Source organism: Rhinoderma darwinii, chromosome 7 (genome assembly GCF_050947455.1).
Source record: "Rhinoderma darwinii isolate aRhiDar2 chromosome 7, aRhiDar2.hap1, whole genome shotgun sequence".
In the NCBI taxonomy this organism is placed as follows: domain Eukaryota; kingdom Metazoa; phylum Chordata; class Amphibia; order Anura; family Rhinodermatidae; genus Rhinoderma; species Rhinoderma darwinii.
The window spans coordinates 46285219-46304501 of NC_134693.1; the positions used below are offsets into that span (position 1 = coordinate 46285219).

The 19283-nt window shown below is 42.5% G+C and overlaps 1 protein-coding gene across 2 annotated transcripts in view; it reads right to left on the reverse strand.

The window, feature by feature from the left end:
- Positions 1 to 11042, reverse strand: part of LOC142657161 (flavin-containing monooxygenase 5-like) — a 39582-nt gene extending 28540 nt beyond the window's left edge. Inside the window, exons 1-4 of one of the 2 annotated variants that reach the window (XM_075832213.1) lie at positions 10977 to 11042; positions 5523 to 5663; positions 5247 to 5435; positions 1290 to 1452 (exon numbers count right to left, since the gene is read on the reverse strand). In XM_075832213.1, the coding sequence (XP_075688328.1) occupies positions 1290 to 1452; positions 5247 to 5435; positions 5523 to 5654 (484 nt within the window). In that variant the 5' untranslated portion in view covers positions 5655 to 5663; positions 10977 to 11042. Of the gene's footprint in view, positions 1 to 1289; positions 1453 to 5246; positions 5436 to 5522; positions 5664 to 8257; positions 8359 to 10976 lie in introns of those variants that run through there. The other variant, XM_075832212.1, reaches the window with a different exon arrangement.
- Between the last annotated feature and the right edge of the window lie 8241 nt (positions 11043 to 19283).

The following is a 19283-nucleotide window of genomic DNA, read 5'->3' on the forward strand; positions in this document are numbered from 1 at the left end:
ACCAGGTATTGGTACTTTTGGCAGTGTGGGCAGGTGCCAATTCCTGCTGGAAAATGAAATCAGCATCTCCATAAAGCTTGTCAGCAGAGGGAAGCATGAGGTGCTCGAAAATTTCCTGGTAGACGGCTGCGTTGACTCTGGACTTGATATAAGACAGTGGAACAACACCAGCAGATGACATGGCTCCCAAAACCATCACTGACTGTGGAAACTTCACACTGGACCACAAGCAACTTGGATTGATGCCTCTCCACACTTCCTCCAGACTCTGGGACCTTGATTTCCCATTGAAATGCAAAATTTACTTTCATCTGAAAACAGGACTGAGCAACAGACCAGTCCTTGTAAAGGCTTAGGAAACCTTTGCAGGTGTTTTGTGTTGATTAGCTGATTAGAATGTGACACCGGGAGTCTACAATCTTCAACTTCTACCCAATATTCAAAATTTCTGAGAGACTAAATTTGGGTTTTCATTAACTGTTAGCCATAATCATCAACATTAAAATTAAAAAAAATTCTGGAAATAGATCACTCTCTGTGTAATAAATCCTATACAATATATGAGTTTCAGTTTTTGAATTGAATTACTGAAATAAATTAACTTTTTGATTATCTAATTCATTGAGAAGGACTAGTATGTACTGAGCTTTGTTCTGGTGCTGTATGTATGTACTGAGTTTGGAACTGGTGCAGTAATTATATAGGATATATTTATACTAACAAAATTGCAGGGTAGATGGGATTGTTTTCAATTCATTGTATATTTAATGAGAGCCTGTCTGGTAGTTTTAAAACCTTGAACCGCCACCATGCGGTAATACATGACCTTACAATATTTCCAAACGTGTGTTTTTTTCAGATGAAGCTAAATCTATAAAATCAACTTTTAAAATGGCGCACACTATATGCTAAATACTCATTAAAGGGTCATGGGGCAGTGCTGCAATGCCGAATAGTCCTGCCTCCAAACCCACCTTTCCATGTTTGATTGACATGGCCCCGGCTGATACAACTTTCTCAGATGCGCCATTGCCTTGTACTACTTGGTGTACTCTTCCAGGCTTCGTCACTGCACTCCACATGCCAGGGGAGTAAAAGGCAACGGTCCATCCGCAAGAGTTTGAGGAGGCTGGTAGTGATGTAGAACAGCCAGGGGGATGTCAATCAAAATCTGGGAAGCGCCATTTCAATTTTCGCCTGAGGCAGCAGAAAAGCTAGAATCGGCCCTGATACAGAGACATATAGGACATATAATATAGAATAGTCATGACATAAAACAATGGAGTCACCTGGAAATGTATTCAGAGGGAGATGTGCATCTGTGTGATGACCGCTACAAACAAGAACAGCATCAAAAATGGCTGATTCCTGGTTACCGTCCTTTTCAGTGGTAACCTCCCATTGTCCACTTGTAGAAAAGTCTGGCATCTTCTTAACACTACACACTGTGGTCTGAAATCAAAAGGCATTATTTAAAGTAATGTACTTAAAGGGGTTGTCCACTTTGAATTTGATGAATTTATCTATAGAATAGGAAATCACACAGATTCCTAATATATACTTCTTTAAATATCATCTAGTGATCATCCTCTATGTTGCCTCAACACATGTATGTCATGTAACCCTGTTGCTAAATGAATGCTAGGGGTCACATTACATATATATATAATATATATATATATATATATATATATATATAATGTGTGTGTGTCGCATGACTGACGCCATGTTTAGTCCTTTAGCCTGTGGATACATTACACAGGACTAATCTGTTGGCTATGCCATTCTACTGTGACAGGGGCCCCATGCACTATAAGGCTGGGTTCACACGAGCACATTAACGTCCGTAATGGACGGACGTATTTCGGCCGGAAGTCCCGGACCGAACTCAGTGCAGGGAGCCAGGCTCCTAGCATCATAGTTATGTACGATGCTAGGAGTCCCTGCCTCTCTGCAGGACAACTGTCCCGTACTGTAATCATGTTTTCAGTACGGGACAGTAGTTCCACGCAGAGGCAGGGACTCCTAGCATCGTACATAACTATGATGCTAGGAGCCCGGCTCCCTGCACTGAGTTCGGTCCGGGACTTCCGGCCGAAATACGTCCGTCCATTACGGACGTTAATGTGCTCGTGTGAACCCAGCCTAAGGCCTAGTTCACACTTAGTTCACACCTAGTTCACACAAAAAATGCCCGAAGTCGCCTGCCATTGATTTAAATTTAAAGAGGACCTGGCAGCTCTAATGATAAGGTCTGTTTTAGTAAATACTTGTATTTATCATTAAATAAAAATTCTGGAGCAGCATTTCTTATGCCTAATTCACATGCGCGTGTTCGGTCCATGATATACGGACCACATGTCAGCCGCATTTCCCAGACCGAACGCAGTGCAGGGAGCAAGGCTCCTAGCATCATAGTTACCTTAGACGCTAGGTGTCCCTGCCTCCATGCGGAACTACTGTTCTGTGCTGAAAACATGATTAAAGTACGGGACAGTTTTCCCGCAGTGAGGCAGGTACTCCTGGCATCTCACATAACTATGATGCTAGGAGCCTGGCTCCCTGCACTGTGTCCGGGAAAAACTGCCAACATACGGACTGTATATCACGGATCGAACACGGTTGTGTGTGGCCGGCTTTAGAACTCTACGTTCTGCCATTCTGCTGTTATTCCTCCTGAAAATGCATAAAGAAATTGACAACTGGGTGTTACCACTCCCTTTGTCAAAAAGGTGTTCCCCTACACAGGGGGACAGTGCCAGACTTTATAGGTACAAGCCTCATCGACAAGAGAAACGGTAACACCCAATTGTCAATTTATTCATATATTTAGAGGAGGAAAAGCAGTCGAATGGCACAAAGTTATATTGTATGCTTGCAGACCACAAAACTAACACTAAATTTCAACTAGGGGGTCATTATGTTTCACAACACAAAGAATATGCCATATATATGGTCAATAGAGATTGGCATTATGGATAAGAGGTATACTTACGCAGGGATCTTAGGATGTATCCCATCCATACGGAAACATCTAAATCAGTGGTGGTCAACTTGTTACATTGTGGAGGTTTCCGGTATGACCCTTGACTCTATGTCCAGCCAAGAGTGGAGCAGGGGGTTGGCATAAATACACATGCGAGGCGTTTGCATGGTCTTATTTGACCATATTTGTCAGATAACGTCTCCTCTGTTATCTCTGATGAGGCAGAGTTCTCTGTGCACAGGAGCGTTCCTACCTGACTATTAGCACTGCCTTGTATCCAGCTTCTGCAGGCCGTACAATACACAGGTAGAAGGCATACATCCCCTGGACCAACACTTGGGCATCACTGGCCTATATGTAGGTGTAAATAACCAGCTTCACCAACCTCACCATGATGTGAAATTATAGAACCCATATAATATAACCACAACATACTCATACTGACATCCCCTATGATGGATTTAACGCAAATTTAAAGTCTGTTCACAATATGGTATTGTAATAAAGTATTACGGTTTTAGCTAATAAAGCCTATTCATAGTATAATAAAAAGTAGTACATTTTTCCAAAATATTTTCTGTATCAATTCCTTATGGATTTCAAGATCTCTGCTCACTATCCTTGAATGGGAACCTTTATTGTTCACTTCCCGGGGATAATGTCCTGGTCATTTGATGAACACACAGGTGCTTGAGTCGTTGGAGTTAAGGCCCGTTTACATGGGCCAATGATCGGGCAAACAGGCGTTCATATGAATTCTCACTCTTGGTCATTGCCCTGTGTAAACAGGGCAACGGTCAGACGATGAACGAGCGAACGCTAGTTCATTGGCTGATCGTATTGTTTATGCAGTAGAAAATATTATTGTTGTCTGCAGCGCATCTCCTTGTGCTGATGACATGATGATTATGCCTGCGGTTATCATCTGCTGATCATATAATTAAAAAAAAGTAAAACAGCACATCTCCCATGCCGACATGATAATAAAGTATGAAGACGAGCGATCAGAGTAACGACCGCTCGTCCTCATCCATAACTCTGCGTGAACGATTATCCGCCGGTGTAATAGGGCCTTTACAGTTCAGGTATCAGATATGTGTCTATAAATCCGAGCGCCTGTGTGATAATCCCATGACCAGAACAGATTTTCATTCTGTGTAAGTAAACAATGAAGGTGCAATTCAAGGACAGCAAATGGAGATGTTGAAAACCATAAGGAATTAACGCACAAAGCATATTGAAAATGTTATAACTTTTCTTTATACAATGAATAAACTTTACTTGCTGAAATCTAAATGACCCTGTAATGCACCCTGAAGGGCCCTTTTTGTAAAAGCATAAGAAAAACCTGGAATTGACGTTAAGCAACAATTGTTGCATTGATATACAATAGGTATTCGTTCACTTAATAAGTTAAATTGTATCACTGCCTAAAGGAACGATTAAAATATGATTTTTATTATAGAAAACCTTACTAAAATAAGGGCTAAATAGCCAATTGTACTAATAGAGGCATAAGCACGGTAGACCAGACAGAGGAGGAACGGTTACAATATTGTTGTTAGCACCATTGCTGCCAACCAACAATTCCCCCAGTCTGAATTATAATATAACACCTGGTCAATCCGTGCCACTAACACGTGTCCCTACGCGTTTCCGCACCGTTATTGTCACAGTGCTTCATCAGGGGTACACTGATGTGATTTCAACACATCGATTTAGATTGGTATGGCCGGGAGACACCTATTGCGTGTCTCGTTTACATTCACCCGGCTCGTATACGACACTGGTCAGCTGGTCGAACCCTGCTGACCAGTGTCGTATACGAGCCGGGTGAATGTAAACGAGACACGCAATAGGTGTCTCCCGGCCATACCAATCTAAATCGATGTGTTGAAATCACATCAGTGTACCCCTGATGAAGCACTGTGACAATAACGGTGCGGAAACGCGTAGGGACACGTGTTAGTGGCACGGATTGACCAGGTGTTATATTATAATTCAGACTGGGGGAATTGTTGGTTGGCAGCAATGGTGCTAACAACAATATTGTAACCGTTCCTCCTCTGTCTGGTCTACCGTGCTTATGCCTCTATTAGTACAATTGCCTATTTAGCCCTTATTTTAGTAAGGTTTTCTATAATAAAAATCATATTTTAATCGTTCCTTTAGGCAGTGACATAAGAAAAACCTAGACTAAAAATCTTTATAGTGTGCCCAAACTATAGTTTTATTAGCTCAAACCACCACCACATCTTACCTTAAATTGGATATATTGAGTTAGCTGGAAATGTTCAGCATAAAGTCTGAAATACTGCAAAATCTTAGAATTGTGCATAAAATTTGGGAAATCATCTGGGATCGGGAAATCACTGTAACTCATCATCTCCTTGGAAGTGTTAATAATGACAGATTTATAAATGCTTGCTCTGTCCGCTTCAGGGTTTTCCTGAAATAAACAATAAATGAGGAGATATTATATATTTTGTGTCAAAGGGCTGTATCAAAAATAACTATAATAACATTAATAACTAACATCGAATCTCCATAGTCCACCAATGTCTTTAGTTCTCTCGAAACAGGTGGGTTCCAAACCTTCCTCCAAGCAACTTTTAATAGCGACGAGACCGCTAGTTCCTGCTCCTATCACAGCAACCTTTTTTCCCATGGTGGTGGCCTACAAAATAAAATGAGGAGAGCAAAGATGAAGTCTAATTGTGCCAATATTTTCTGTATTTGATATCACAACAGTAAAATGCACATGCAGAACCTGGTCCTGAAGGTCCAGTTTGGGAGAAAGTTGCAGGGGGTACAGAAACCATTTGGTACAGTATATTTCAGGGGTCTCCACAACATTTAGTGAAAGTAGCTCATTGGGTATATACACTATATGGACAAAAGTATTGGGACCAGTGTTACTTATAAGGTGCGCGGCCCCACAACTTCCACAGTCCCCCCGTTCACTAAACTGTAAAGCCCGCACACTGCCACGGGCTGCGTTCGGATGCAGTTGTGACCCATCATAAGGATGGCCCAGTGGCGTCGCTAGCACTGGAGGGGGCCCCGGTGCTAGCTACAGCCACATTCACTTGTATCTGAATTCTAGAAGAGGGGGGCTGTGAGGCACTATATACAAGGAGGGCTGTGTGGCACTATTTACAAGAGGGGGAGGGCTGTGTGGTGCTATCTGCAGGGGGTCTGTGTGTGGTGGCGCTATCTACAGGGGCGCTGTGTGTGGTGCTATCTACAGGGGGCTGTATGTGGCGCTATCCAAAGGGGGGTGATGCTCTCTACGGGGGGGCTGTGTGGCGCTATCTATAGGTAGGGCTGTGTGAGATGCTGTCTACAGGGGAATGTTTGTGGCGCTATCTTTAGGGGTGTGTGTGTGATGCTATCTACAGGGGCTGGGTGTGACACAATCTACAGGGGGTCTGTGTGGCGCTATCTATAGGGAAAGTGGTGTAAGAGAGGGATTCTTTCATTGATGCCTATAATTGGTGTTTAGAACTGTCAATTTACTAGTGTACTTTTAATATTATAGTATTTAAACAAGTAATTAAAACTAGTTTAAAATAAGTTTTCTTATTCGCTTATTTAGTACGCTATATTAGCGTTTACTGGGGGTGTTACTTTTCGTCATCAGATTGCCCACCATTGATGACGACTTGCCCTGATCCCTAACTGCCCCGCTCAGGAGCTGCCAAGACTTAGAGGGAACATTGATGGGACACCTACACATTACACTTACAAGAGCTTTTATGACATCCCATTCTATATCCACAGGCACTAATATGGAGTTGGTCACCCCTTTGCAGCTAAAACCGCTTCCATTTTTCTGGGAAGGCTTTCTACGAGATTTTGTGAGAATTTTTGCCGATTCATCCAGAAGAGCATTTGTGAGGTCAGACACTGATGTTGGACAAGAGAGCCTGGCTCGCAATCTCTGTTCTAGTTCATCCCAAAGGTGTTCGATGGGGTTGAGGTCAGGACTTTGTGCGGGCCAGTCATGTTCTTCCACGCCAAACTCACCCAGTCATGCCTTTATGCTACTTGCTTTATACACTGGGCACAGTCATGCTGGAGCAGATAAGGGCCTTCCCCGAACTGTTCCCACAAAGTTGGGAACTACAATAGTCCAAAACATCTTGGTATGCTGAAGCATTAGGATTTCCCTTCACTAGAACTAAGGGACCTAGGCCAACCCCTGAAAAAAAATAACCCTATAGCATTATGTCTCCTCCACCAAACGTTACAGTTGGCACAATGCAGTTAGGCAGGTAACGTTCTCCTTGCATTCACCAAACCTAGACTTGTCCATCAGACTGACAGATAGAGAAGCGTGATTTGTCACACCAAAGAACACATTTCCACTTCTCCAGAGTCCAGTGGCGGTGTGCTTTACACCACTCCATCCGACACTCGGCATTGTGCTTGGTGATGTAAGGCTGGCATATAATTAATATCAAGTAATGAGCATTGGAATAAATTTAGAGGTAACATTCTAAACTAATCATGTAAATGTTCTAGCAAATCTGGTAAATATACATAAATATTTCCTTCACACCTACCTATAAGAGAAAAGTTCCCTGTAATATAATTATTTGGTGTAAACCATCTGCAATGTATGCCAAACCTGACCAGTTAGCTGGGAAGCAGCAGGGCCAGGATATGGGGTAGGTGCCTTGAAATCGCTTTTTACCGCCAATTGGATGCTGTGTCTATGTGGCTTATATTACACAGCAGAACATACCTAATAATATAACAACCATGCTCAGCAGAATCAGATGTGTGATTTACTGGGTAAATCATGGCTGAGGATTGTTCATATCACCGGTTCCATGCCCAAGAAACCAAGGTGGGGGAGTGCATTCCGAAACCCCTGTCTTGGGTATCAAGAAAGCTTGTCCCACCTGGCCAGCAGGTGTAACGTTTCCATTTGCTTTGTGACTTTGTCACTATAAGCCAGTAACATTTTAGTTAATATAGTGCATGCCTCCTAATTATGCACCCCAATGTGTTATATGTAGTTTTACATAAGACGTTACTTACAGTACACAAATAATGCAGCCCCAAATAGTTACATATTCGGTCAAATTCACCTCGGCTATATCGGTGATACATACAACACATAAACGTGAATACAATAGAAATATATTTTTGCTCAACTTGGACATTTTTGTACCACATATGACATAAACATAGCCTATAGTCCCCTATGGTCCCTGCTATAGAAAAGGACACTGCTAATTCACAACTAGTCATAACACTTGCCTGATTTCAATACTCTAGCAGCAGCCAACAATCCTTTCCGGCTTCTGTACAGCTGTATAGTGAGGCCCTTACACTTTTTTTTATTTAACCCTATATTTTCTGAGCTGCACACACAGTTCTCATATAAAGCATGTACTGAGCTTCCAGCAAATAGTTAAGAGTAAGTGACGAGCTAAAAGGGAGTGAGTAGCCTTGGCCATGCCAATCACAAGCAAGCACTCCGAAGAGAGAACATCCTTCCTTTCCCTACTGTGGAAATTGCTGAACAATAATACAACAATAAACCTTTCACACAGAAGCGGACATGTCATATATGAAACCTGTTTACACGAGGGCCCTCTGCAGGCCGTGTCCGCTTCTGTTCTCAAATACAGGACCTGAGGGGTTTATTGCAGGGTAAATATTAGAGTTTGCTTCTTTACACTTTGTACAATAAAGCATAGGTTCACCTTCACGTTGCTTTGTATATTTGTCTATAGTTTTGTTACAACGTATAGACAACTGATCCACAAAGTGCATTTATTTTCCAGCATCGGTTTTCCTATCTATCGTCCCTTTATTTTAAATGTAACAAAAATCCTATTATTTCAGGACCCATTGATGCAGCATTAACACTATGCTAACATTTCTGCGGCAGATGAATGCCAAAATCCAATCAAATTGTATAGGACTGTTTACAGATCAGGTCAGATAATTTTGTACAAATTTGCAAGCAAATTCACGTGAATTACTAGTTTGGTCTAACCCAATAGTTTGCATCAGTATTTGTAAGTCAAAACATGGAAGAGGTGTAAACCTTTCCATTATACATTTTTTTGTTTTTTTTCTCCACATCTGGTTTTGGCCACCAAATACTAGTCCAATATACTAACCAAAATACTGCCGTGTGAAAAAGCACAGCGGCCAAATGTTTGCCATGAGTGAATGGGAAAATTATTTTTATTTGCTTTTGTTTACCTTTTTTTAAAATAAGGTTTTGAGTATGGTGGTGTTTTTTTTATTTTTTAAACAGCGGCATGCTTTAGGTTTTCGTGCCATAGACCTTTATTTTGCAAATACGAAACCACTCTTTGAATGTAAACCCTTAGGGCACGTTCAGACGTGGCAGAATTGCTGTGGAATTCCGCTGCAGACTTTTTTCCATTACTTTCTATGGCTTTTTCGGTAACTTAGTGCAGACGTTGCAGAAAAAGGCTTTGTGGAAAATAGGCTGCTGTGCATAATTTTTATTGCGCAGCATGCATGGCTGCCAGCGGAGGAGCAGAGGGATTTCACTGCAGATTTCCGCTTTTGCAATGCAAAGGCGGAAATCTGCGCCAAGTCCGCTGTGATATCTGCAACATCTTGCTGTAGATTCATTGGGTAATTGCTGCAAATTTGCAGCAAAATCATCTGTGGAAAATTTCGGCCACATCTGAACATGGCCTTATACCCATTGAATCCAGGAAAGCGCTGCAATGTGTACATGAGAATTCATTCATTTTCATTGACTAAAGTTGACAATCTACCCATTGCTCTAAAATCCTGCAGCAATAGAAACACCACTATATAGCCCTGTATTTTACTTACCTGTTAGGTTGTGATTTTTTTCCTGCGTGCTATGAAATAGATATAGTGATCTAAGTCTATATAGAGTAAAGTTTCTTCCGCTGTCTAAAGTCTAAAACAAACATCACTCACTGGCTGAGATTATCAGTTTGTTATCTTTTAAAGGATATCATATATTGGGTTCAAGCAAATGAACCCACTTATCAATTCTACAGCTTAAGGGCCCATTCACACGAACGTAAATAGTGGAAATCACACGCAGTACATGGACCCATTGATTTCAATGGGGACGTTCACACATGCGTCACACATGCATCTATTGCATGAAACTCACTGCATGTCCCATATTGGTGCGTTTTCACGCACCTGCATGCCCATTGAAGTCTATCGTGCGTGAAAACCACGCACTGCACATGGATGTGTACATTTAATGTATGCGCCAGGAGCTTTTCCGCTGCATATGATAAATTGACAGGCAGGACGTAACGTGAAAACAGCCCTACCAAAACATAGGCTTTGTTCACACTTTGCTAAAAACGGCAGAAAAATCGAAAAAGAAGTGCATGTCACTTCTTCAGCCGTTTTTCATAGACTCTATAGAAAAACAGATCCAAAAATGGCTGTTAAAAATGCAGCGAAAAACGCGACTTTGAATAAAAAACGGCTGAAAGAATTGACCTGACACTACTTTTTTCACGCGTCACATTTTTAATCAAAACGTGTCGTATGCATTAACGGCGCGCTATACCATTGATGTCAATGGGACGCTTAAACCAAGCATTTTTTACAAGTTTTTCGGCGTGACAAATGCACAAACAAAAGCACCAAATGCCGACAATACATAACAATGATATATGGAGTGGGGGGCACCAAAGGGCAATTCCGCACAGGGCACCCTGTATCCTAAGGCCGGCCCTGGATGTCTCTCCTTACAGAGACTAGTTCAGCACACTTTCACTATATAACTCCTCCCTCATAGGCTCATTTAGAAGGAGCTCTGTGATTGGCTGGTTGCTTCTCCGAAGGCTTATAATGTCAGGGGCCCCCAAGCTATGAGCTTGGGGGACACATGGTCGCACGAACCTCAAAAATGTGTTCATTTTATATGGTGTTGTGTATTTCTTTTCCCCTTTTCCCTTCTTTTTTCCATATGTATTATAATGGTACTTACCTTATTGGCATCCCCTATGTAAGCTGTAGAGGTGGTACGAGCAGGTTCCAGAGGTCTCTATCTCCAGGCAGATATTTACTGGAGATCAGCTGATTGGACGAAGGTCAGCTGTGCCTTGGCAAGAGCAGGTTCCAGAGATTTCTATCTCTAGGCAGATTTTCCTAAAGGACAGCTGATTGACCATTGGAATTCCTAAATGGCGGGAATCCAAACTATAAAGGACAGTGTTTCTCCGTGGTCAAGCAGTCGTCTGGAAGCACGGACCGTCGCCCACCCACCCTCCCTATTATGTGAATTTCCTTCCTGTCGCAATGTTTATTAGAGGGGTTTTGTCACCCAACTAATGCTGGGCGGACTTGGTCTGTTATTAAATAAAAGCTAGAATTTTATTGGTGATTTTAATTTATGGTTCTTTATATATTTTAATTATTCTTTATTTGGTTACCCTTAATAAACATTGTGGCCATTATTATCCAAAAATTCAGTGTTGTGTGTTTTATTTTGGTTTATTATTTTGTGGGTTGTGGGCTACCATGCTTTCAGACAATTCCACCCTGAGCATGTTTGAATATAAACAAACCTTGTAAAGAAAGTAACCCTTTGAGCACTGTCTGCAATCACTTTACACAGATTGTAGTAGTAAAGCACAAAATACAGTGTATTCCTGCTTTCTGAAGGCTCCACTTTGTGGGGTACCGCACTTCTCAACAAGTGACTCTCCCAGTTTAGCTGCCCCTAGGACATATGATTCATGCCAGGGGCATTGCTAGGGTCTTAAAAGAGACATATATTTAACACCCCCAAAAAATAATAATAAATTTTTACATACATATCGGACATAGCATATCTATAAGACTAAGGCTCCTATAGCTACACCGCTGGATAGAATTGGATGCATTGTCTGAGCAGACAGTATCATACATGATAGGCTTAGATACATGGCACCAGCAGACAGTTTCACACATGATAGGCTAAGGGTATGTTCACACGGCAGCGTCCGTAACGGCTGAAATTACGGGGATGTTTCCGCCTGAAAACATCCCCGTAATTTCAGCCGTAACGGCATGTGCAGGCGCTTGAACGCCACGTCCGTTACGGACGTAATTGGCGCTGCTATTCATTGGAGTCAATGAATAACGGCTCCAATTACGGCCAAAGAAGTGACAGGTCACTTCTTTGACGCGGGCGTCTATTTACGCGCCGTCATTTGACAGCGGCACGTAAATATACGCCTCGTGTGAACAGACAAACGTCTGCCCATTGCTTTCAATGGGCAGATGTTTGTCAACGCTATTGAGGCGCTATTTTCGGACGTAATTCGGAGCAAAAACGCCCGAATTACATCCGTAATTAGTGCGTGTGAACAAACCCTTAGATACATGGCCCCAGCAGACAGTATCACACATGATAGACTTAGGGCTCATTCAGACGAGCGTGATTCTCGTCCGTGTGCTGTGCGTTGAAACAACACACAGCACACGGACCCATTTATTTCAATGGGACTATTCACACATGCGTGAGTTTTCACACAGCGAGAGTCCGTTGCGTGAAACTCACTGCATGCCTTATATTGATGTATTTCACGCACCTAGCCACCCATTGAAGTCAATGGGTGCATGAAAACCACGGACTGCACACGGACAACATCCGTGTACTGTCCGTGATTCACGCATCAATTACACAAACTGCTTGCAAGTGCGTGAAAAACACATGCCACACGCAAAGCACACTGATGCAAAACGCAACACACACGACCAGATTTACGCACGTTTTTTACGCATGTAAATCGGTCACGCTCGTGTGAATGTAGACTTAGATACAGGGCCCCAGCAGTAAGTATCCTCGTACTAACAATCAGGCGCAAATTTGGAATTTCTGGGGCCCCAATCAAAGTTATGTCTCATCAAAGAGACCTGTAGAGCATTCTCCACATAATGCCCCCTGTATATAGTGTCACAACCCCCTGTATGGCTCCACAGAAAGTCCTCCTACCATACAGGCCCCCTGTCGACAGTGCCATGCAGTCCCCTGTAGATAGTCCCACATACCCACCTTGTCTCAGCAGACATTATCATACATGATAGGCTTAAATACATTGCCCGAGCAGACAGTATCACACATGATAGGCTTAGATACACGGCCCAGCAGACAGTATCACACATGGTACTTAAACACAGGGCCCCAGCAGTAAGTATCCTTGTACTAACATATTGTTCAGCCCCCCAAAAAAATGTGTTCGCGAGTATGTATGTGTATATGTGTGTGTGTGTGTGTGTGTATATATATCTATATATATATATATATATATATACGACACAGCATATCTATAGCACTACGACCCTATAGCTATGGATAGGATTAGATACAGTGGCTCAGCAGACAGTATCACACAATAGGATTAGATATAGGGCCCAGCTCGCTGACATTGCGGCTCCAGCGCTGGACCCAGGAAAGGTAAGAATAATAATTGTTTTTTCTTTTTTAGGTGTTACAAATTTTTTGGGGGTATTTGTGTTTTTGGTGTACTTGTTGGACTACGTCGGATTCGAGGACTACTTCGATTACGAATATTTTTTCTATGTCCTTGTATTTTTTTTAAACTTTATTACTACCGCCTTAGTAATGTCTGCTGGCTGATTGACAGCATCCATAACTAAGGCGGGGCTTAGTGTTAGCCAGTGCAGAGGTTAACACTAACCCTCATTATTACCCCGGTACCCACCGCCACCAGGGGTACCGGGAAGAGCTGGGTACGATCCAGTACCCGAGCATATGTAATGATGTTCGATCAATGGGGCGACTGCAGGCTGATATTATTAGACTGGGAAGGGCCAAACACAGTGGCCGTTCCCACCCTTGTAATGCCAGCCTGCTGCTGCTGTGTTGTATCTGGCTAGTTATGAAAAATGCTACAGCGTTTATTCCATTGAAATGTTTTTTTTATAATTGTGGGATTCCCCCCAATTTTGATAACCAGCCAGATACAACACAGCAGCAGACATGCATTACCAGGGGGGGAAGGGCCACTGTTTTGGCCTTTCGCAGGCTAATAATACCAGCCTGCGACCGCCCCAGTGCCCACCCATTGACCGAACATCACTACAGATGGATCGTACCCAGCTCTTCCCGGTACCCCTGGTGGCGGTGGGTACTGGGGTAATAATGGGGTTAGTGTTAGCCTCTGCACCAGTTAACACTAAGCCCCGCCTTAGTAATGGACGCTGTCAATCAGCCAGCGGCCATTACTAAGGCAGTAGTAATAAAGTTTAAAAGAAAATACAAAGACATAGAAAAAATATATTTAATTCAAATGAACCACCCCCTCACAACCCTCATTAACCATTTTATTGAAAATAAAAAAAGCAGTCATCGAAGTAGTCCTCGAATCCGATGCAGTCCAACGACCAAGCCTGTAAAAATACACAAACACGAAAAAAACCATTAGAAACAAATGTGGTAGGCTTAGATACAGGACCCGTGTGTGATGCTGTCTGTTAGACCATGTATCTAAGCCTACAACAAGGCAAGCTTAGATACAGGACCCCAGCAGACAGTAATCTTATACTGTATGTAAGATTACGGTCTGCTGGGGTCCTGTATCTAAGCTTACCTTGTGGCAAGCTCAGATTCATGGTCCAACAGACCGCATCACAGATGGGCTTAGATACAGGGCCCACGTGTGATACTGTTTGTTGTACCCTGTATCTATGCCTACCACATGTTAGTCTTAAGGCCCTAGCAGACAGTAATCTTATACAGTATAAGATTACTGTCTGCTTTGGCCCTGTATCTAAGCCTGCCTTGTTTAGATACATGGTCCAACAGACCGTATCACACATGGGCCCTGTATCTAAGCCAGTGTGTGATGCTGTCTGTTGGACCATGTATCTAAGCTTACCACAAGGCAGGCTTAGATACAGGACCCCAGCAGTCAGTAATGATGTTACGCTTACCCAGCTCTTTGGTGCAGCGGATGTCCCTACACCATCCAGCATCGTGACGTCATGCATGGCGCGAGAAGACGTCAGAACTTCCGCTGTGGTTGGAAAGGAGGGTATTTGTGTCATTACTATAGTAACAGGGGCCAGTGTATTTTATGACATAGGCCCCAATTACTATAGTAAGTTTCTATGGACGCGGAGCAGGGGCCACGGCCCGGTCGTGAACCCGACCGCTGCCAGGTCGCAATTGCGACCGCTGCAACCCCTGTAGCGGCAGTCGCCCGGGTGATCCGGGGCACCGGGCCAAAGATCCGGTGCTAGTAACGCCCCTGATGCATGCAGATTATTAGTACCCAGATGCATAACTTTAAATTTATCTACATTAAACTTAATTTGCCAAGTGGATGCCCAAAGACTCAGTGTGTCTAAATCAGCTTGTAATTTATGAACATCTTCCATAGACTGAACAATACTACATAGCTTGGTGTCATCTGCAAAAATAGAAATAGTGCTATTAATCCCATCCTCTATATCATTATTAAATAAGTTGAATAATAGTGGTCCCAGCACTAAACCCTGGGGGTATACCACTTATAACCGGGGACCATTCAGAGTAGGAATCATGACCACAACTCTCTGGATACAGTCCATGAGCCAATTTTTAATCCAATTACAAACTATACTTTCTAAACCTATAGTCCTTAAAGGGAAGGTGTCATGAAATGATTTTTTTTTATATAATATTGCTTTTAGTATGTTATTAAAATAAATTTTATTTATTTGTGTTCTTGTGTTGTACTTTTTACTGTTTTATTACTTTTACTTCTCTATGGGGGCTGGCATTTTTTTTTCATCTCTGTATGTGTCGATTAACGACAGATGGAATACGGCACATACATCCCCATAGAGAATGCGAACGGGAGCCGTTCCATTCACTGCAGCGTACGCCGTCTGTGTGGGAACGGCGCATGCGCCGCTCCCACACAGACCAAAAGGAAGGTCTTTGGCAGAGCGAAATCCGGCGCCATTTTCATGTGGACCGGAAGCCGTGGCCGGACAGTAAGATGACAACTTTCGGTCGCGGCTTCCGGCCATATGTTCAAGGCAACAGAGGCGCAAGGCAGAGGAGCGGAGGCAGCAGGAGCAGGTAAGTTATGTTCGTGTATGTTCGTGTTATACTGTGTGATTAGCACTGTATCTAATCCTGCTACACTGTGCATTCGCTCAGAAAATGGCGGCACACAGTGTAGGAGGTTCGAAGATTCAACCCCCTCCTTCTCCTGGCACAAGCCAGAATAAGGGAGGGGGGATTGTGTGAGGGCACTAGAGCGAGTGTGTCTACCCCAAATTTGCAGCATAAAGCAATGAGGTTGCTGTACCACATTGCCAATGCTGCAATTTTTGGGAATTGCTCCCTCTAGTGCCCAGCACATGGTAATGTTATAAATTAGAATCTAATTTCTAATATTTCCTGACTTGTGAAAAAAAAAAAAAATTAGAACAATGTTTAATCACTTACATAATAATTGTTTAACTAAAAAAAATAGAAAAAAAATTCTAGCGACACATTCCCTTTCATTTACCCATTAGATGTCTAAGGGACAGTGTCAAATGCCTTTGCAAAGTCCAAAAACACTATATCCACAGCGGCCCCTCTGTCTAGGCTTCTGCTCACCTCTTCATAAAAACAAATCTGGTTGGTTTGACAACTTCTGTCCTTCGTAAAACCGTGCTGGCTGTCACTTGTAATACTATTTTTTGTCACATACTTCTGTATATAGTCCCTCAATAGCCCCTCAAACCTTTTTCCCACCATGGATGTTGAGCTTTCTGGTCTATAATTTCCCTAGGAAGACCTAGAGCCCTTTTTGAAAAGGGGCACCACATTTGCCCTGCGCCGGTCCCTTGGCACTATACCAGTCACTAGAGAATCTCTGAACATTATCAAGAGGGGGACTGAAATAACTGAACTAAGCGCTTTAAAGGGAATGTGTTGTTAGCAAAAAATATATATTTTTTTTTAGTTAAACAATTAGTGTGTAGGTGATTAAACATTGTTCTAATTTTTTTTATTTTTTTCACGAGTCAGGAAATATTATAAATTAGATTCTAATTTATAATATTTCCCAGCACTGGTCACTAGATGGAGCAATTCCCAAAATTGCAGCATTGCATGTGGTAAAGCAACCACATTGCTTTATGCTGCAAAATTGGGAAAAAATCCCTCGCTCTAGTGAGCTCTCAGAATCCCCCCCTCCTTTATCCTGGCTAGTGCCGGGAGAAACGAGGGGATTGAACGGTCTAACCTCCTACACTGTGTGTCACCATTTTTTGAGCTAACACACAGTGTAGAAGGTTAACATACAGTACTAAACACACTGAAACACGAACATACATAGAAATCACTTACCTGCTCCTGTCGCTGCCGCTCCCTCCGGCCCGTCCGCTCCGTCTGCTGCCGCTGCTCCAAGTGCACAAGTCCGGAAGCCGCGACCGGAAGTAGTAATCTTACTGTCCGGCCGCGACTTCCGGTCTACAGGAAAATGGCGCCGGACGGCGCTCAGTTCAACTTGGACTGTGTGGGAGCGGCGCATGCGCCGTTCCCACACAGACGGCGTTCAGCATAGTGGATGGAACGGGCCCCGTTCGCATTCACTATGGGACTGGGGCTGCCGTAATCCATGTCTGTATGTGTCGTTAATCGACACATACAGAAATGGAATAAAAAATGGCAGCCCCCATAGGGAAGAAAAAGTGAAAAAATAAAAAAAAGTAACACACAAATAAATACAAAAGTTTTTTATAAAACACTAACATCAAACTGATATAAAAAAAAATTTTTGGGCGACACTATTCCTTTAAAGGAACAGTGTCATCACAATTTTTTTTTTAATATGTTAAAGATGTTAGTGCTTTATTAAAAACGTTTATATTTATTTGTGTGTTTGTGTTTTACTTTTTCTTATTTTTACACTTTTTCTTCCCTATGGGGGCTGCCATTTTTTTTTCCATTTCTGTATGTGTCGATTAACGACACATACAGACATGGAATACGGCAGCCACAGTCCCATAGGGACTGCGAACGGGGCACGTTCCATCCACTAACATGTACGCCGTCTGTGTGGGAACTGCGCATGCGCCGCTCCCACACAGTCCAATTTGAAATGCGCGCCATCCGGCGCCATTTTCCTGTGGACCGGAAGTCGCGGCCGGACAGTAAGATTACTACTTCCGGACGCGGCTTCCGGACTTGTGCACTTGGACCAGCGGCAGCAGATGGAGCGGACGGGCCGGAGGGAGCCGCGGCGGCAGGAGCAGGTAAGAGATTTCTATGTATGTTCGTGTTTGTGTACGTTTACTACTGTATGTAAACCTACTACACTGTGTGTTAGCTCAAAAAATGGCGACACACAGTGTAGGAGGTTAGACCGTTCAAACCCCTCGTTTATCCCGGCACTAGCCAGGATAAAGGAGGGGGGGATGCTGAGAGCTCACTAGAGCGAGGGCTTTTTACCCAATTTTGCAATGCTGCAATTTTGGGAATAGCTCCATCTAGTGACCAGCAATGGGAAATATTATAAATTAGAATTAATTTATAATATTTCCTGACCCGTGAAAAAAATTTAAAAAATTTGAACAATGTTTAATCACCTACACACTAAATGTTTAATTTTAAAAAAAACAAACATGTTTTTCTGGCAACACATTCCCTTTAAGAACTCTTGGGTGTGTCCCATCTGGTTCCGGAGCCTTGTGTACATTTATTTAATTTAATTTAGCTTGGACCATATCTGCATTTAGCCAATTCAGTATATCAACTGATACATTAACAGCACTGGCACCGGCTACATCAGCTGCTCTGTTGTATATACAGAGATAAAGAACCCATTCAGTAACTCTGCCTTCTCTTGATCCCCCTGTGACCAACTCCCCATTACCACTATTTAGGAGTCCTACATGTTCAGACATTGGCTTTTTTTGCATTTATATACTTGAAGAATTTTTGGGGATTTGTTTTGCTATCCTTGGCCACCTGCCTTTCATTTTGTATTTTTGCTAATTTTACTACTTTTTTACAGATTTTATTAAGCTCTTTATAATTTACAAAGGCTACAGCTGTACCCTCAGATTTGTATTTTTCAAATGCTTTTTTTTGTCATATATTGCATTTTTTACAGAAGGTTGAAGCCATGTGGGGTTTAATTTTAGTTGTTTATACTTGCTACCTATAGGAATACATTTTGCACTATAATTATACAAAGTGGTAAAATGTAACTATATTGTGATCACGGTTAGCAAGGTTTTCACGAACAATGACATTCCCAACAAGCTCTGCATTATTAGAAATTACCAGATCCAACAGAGC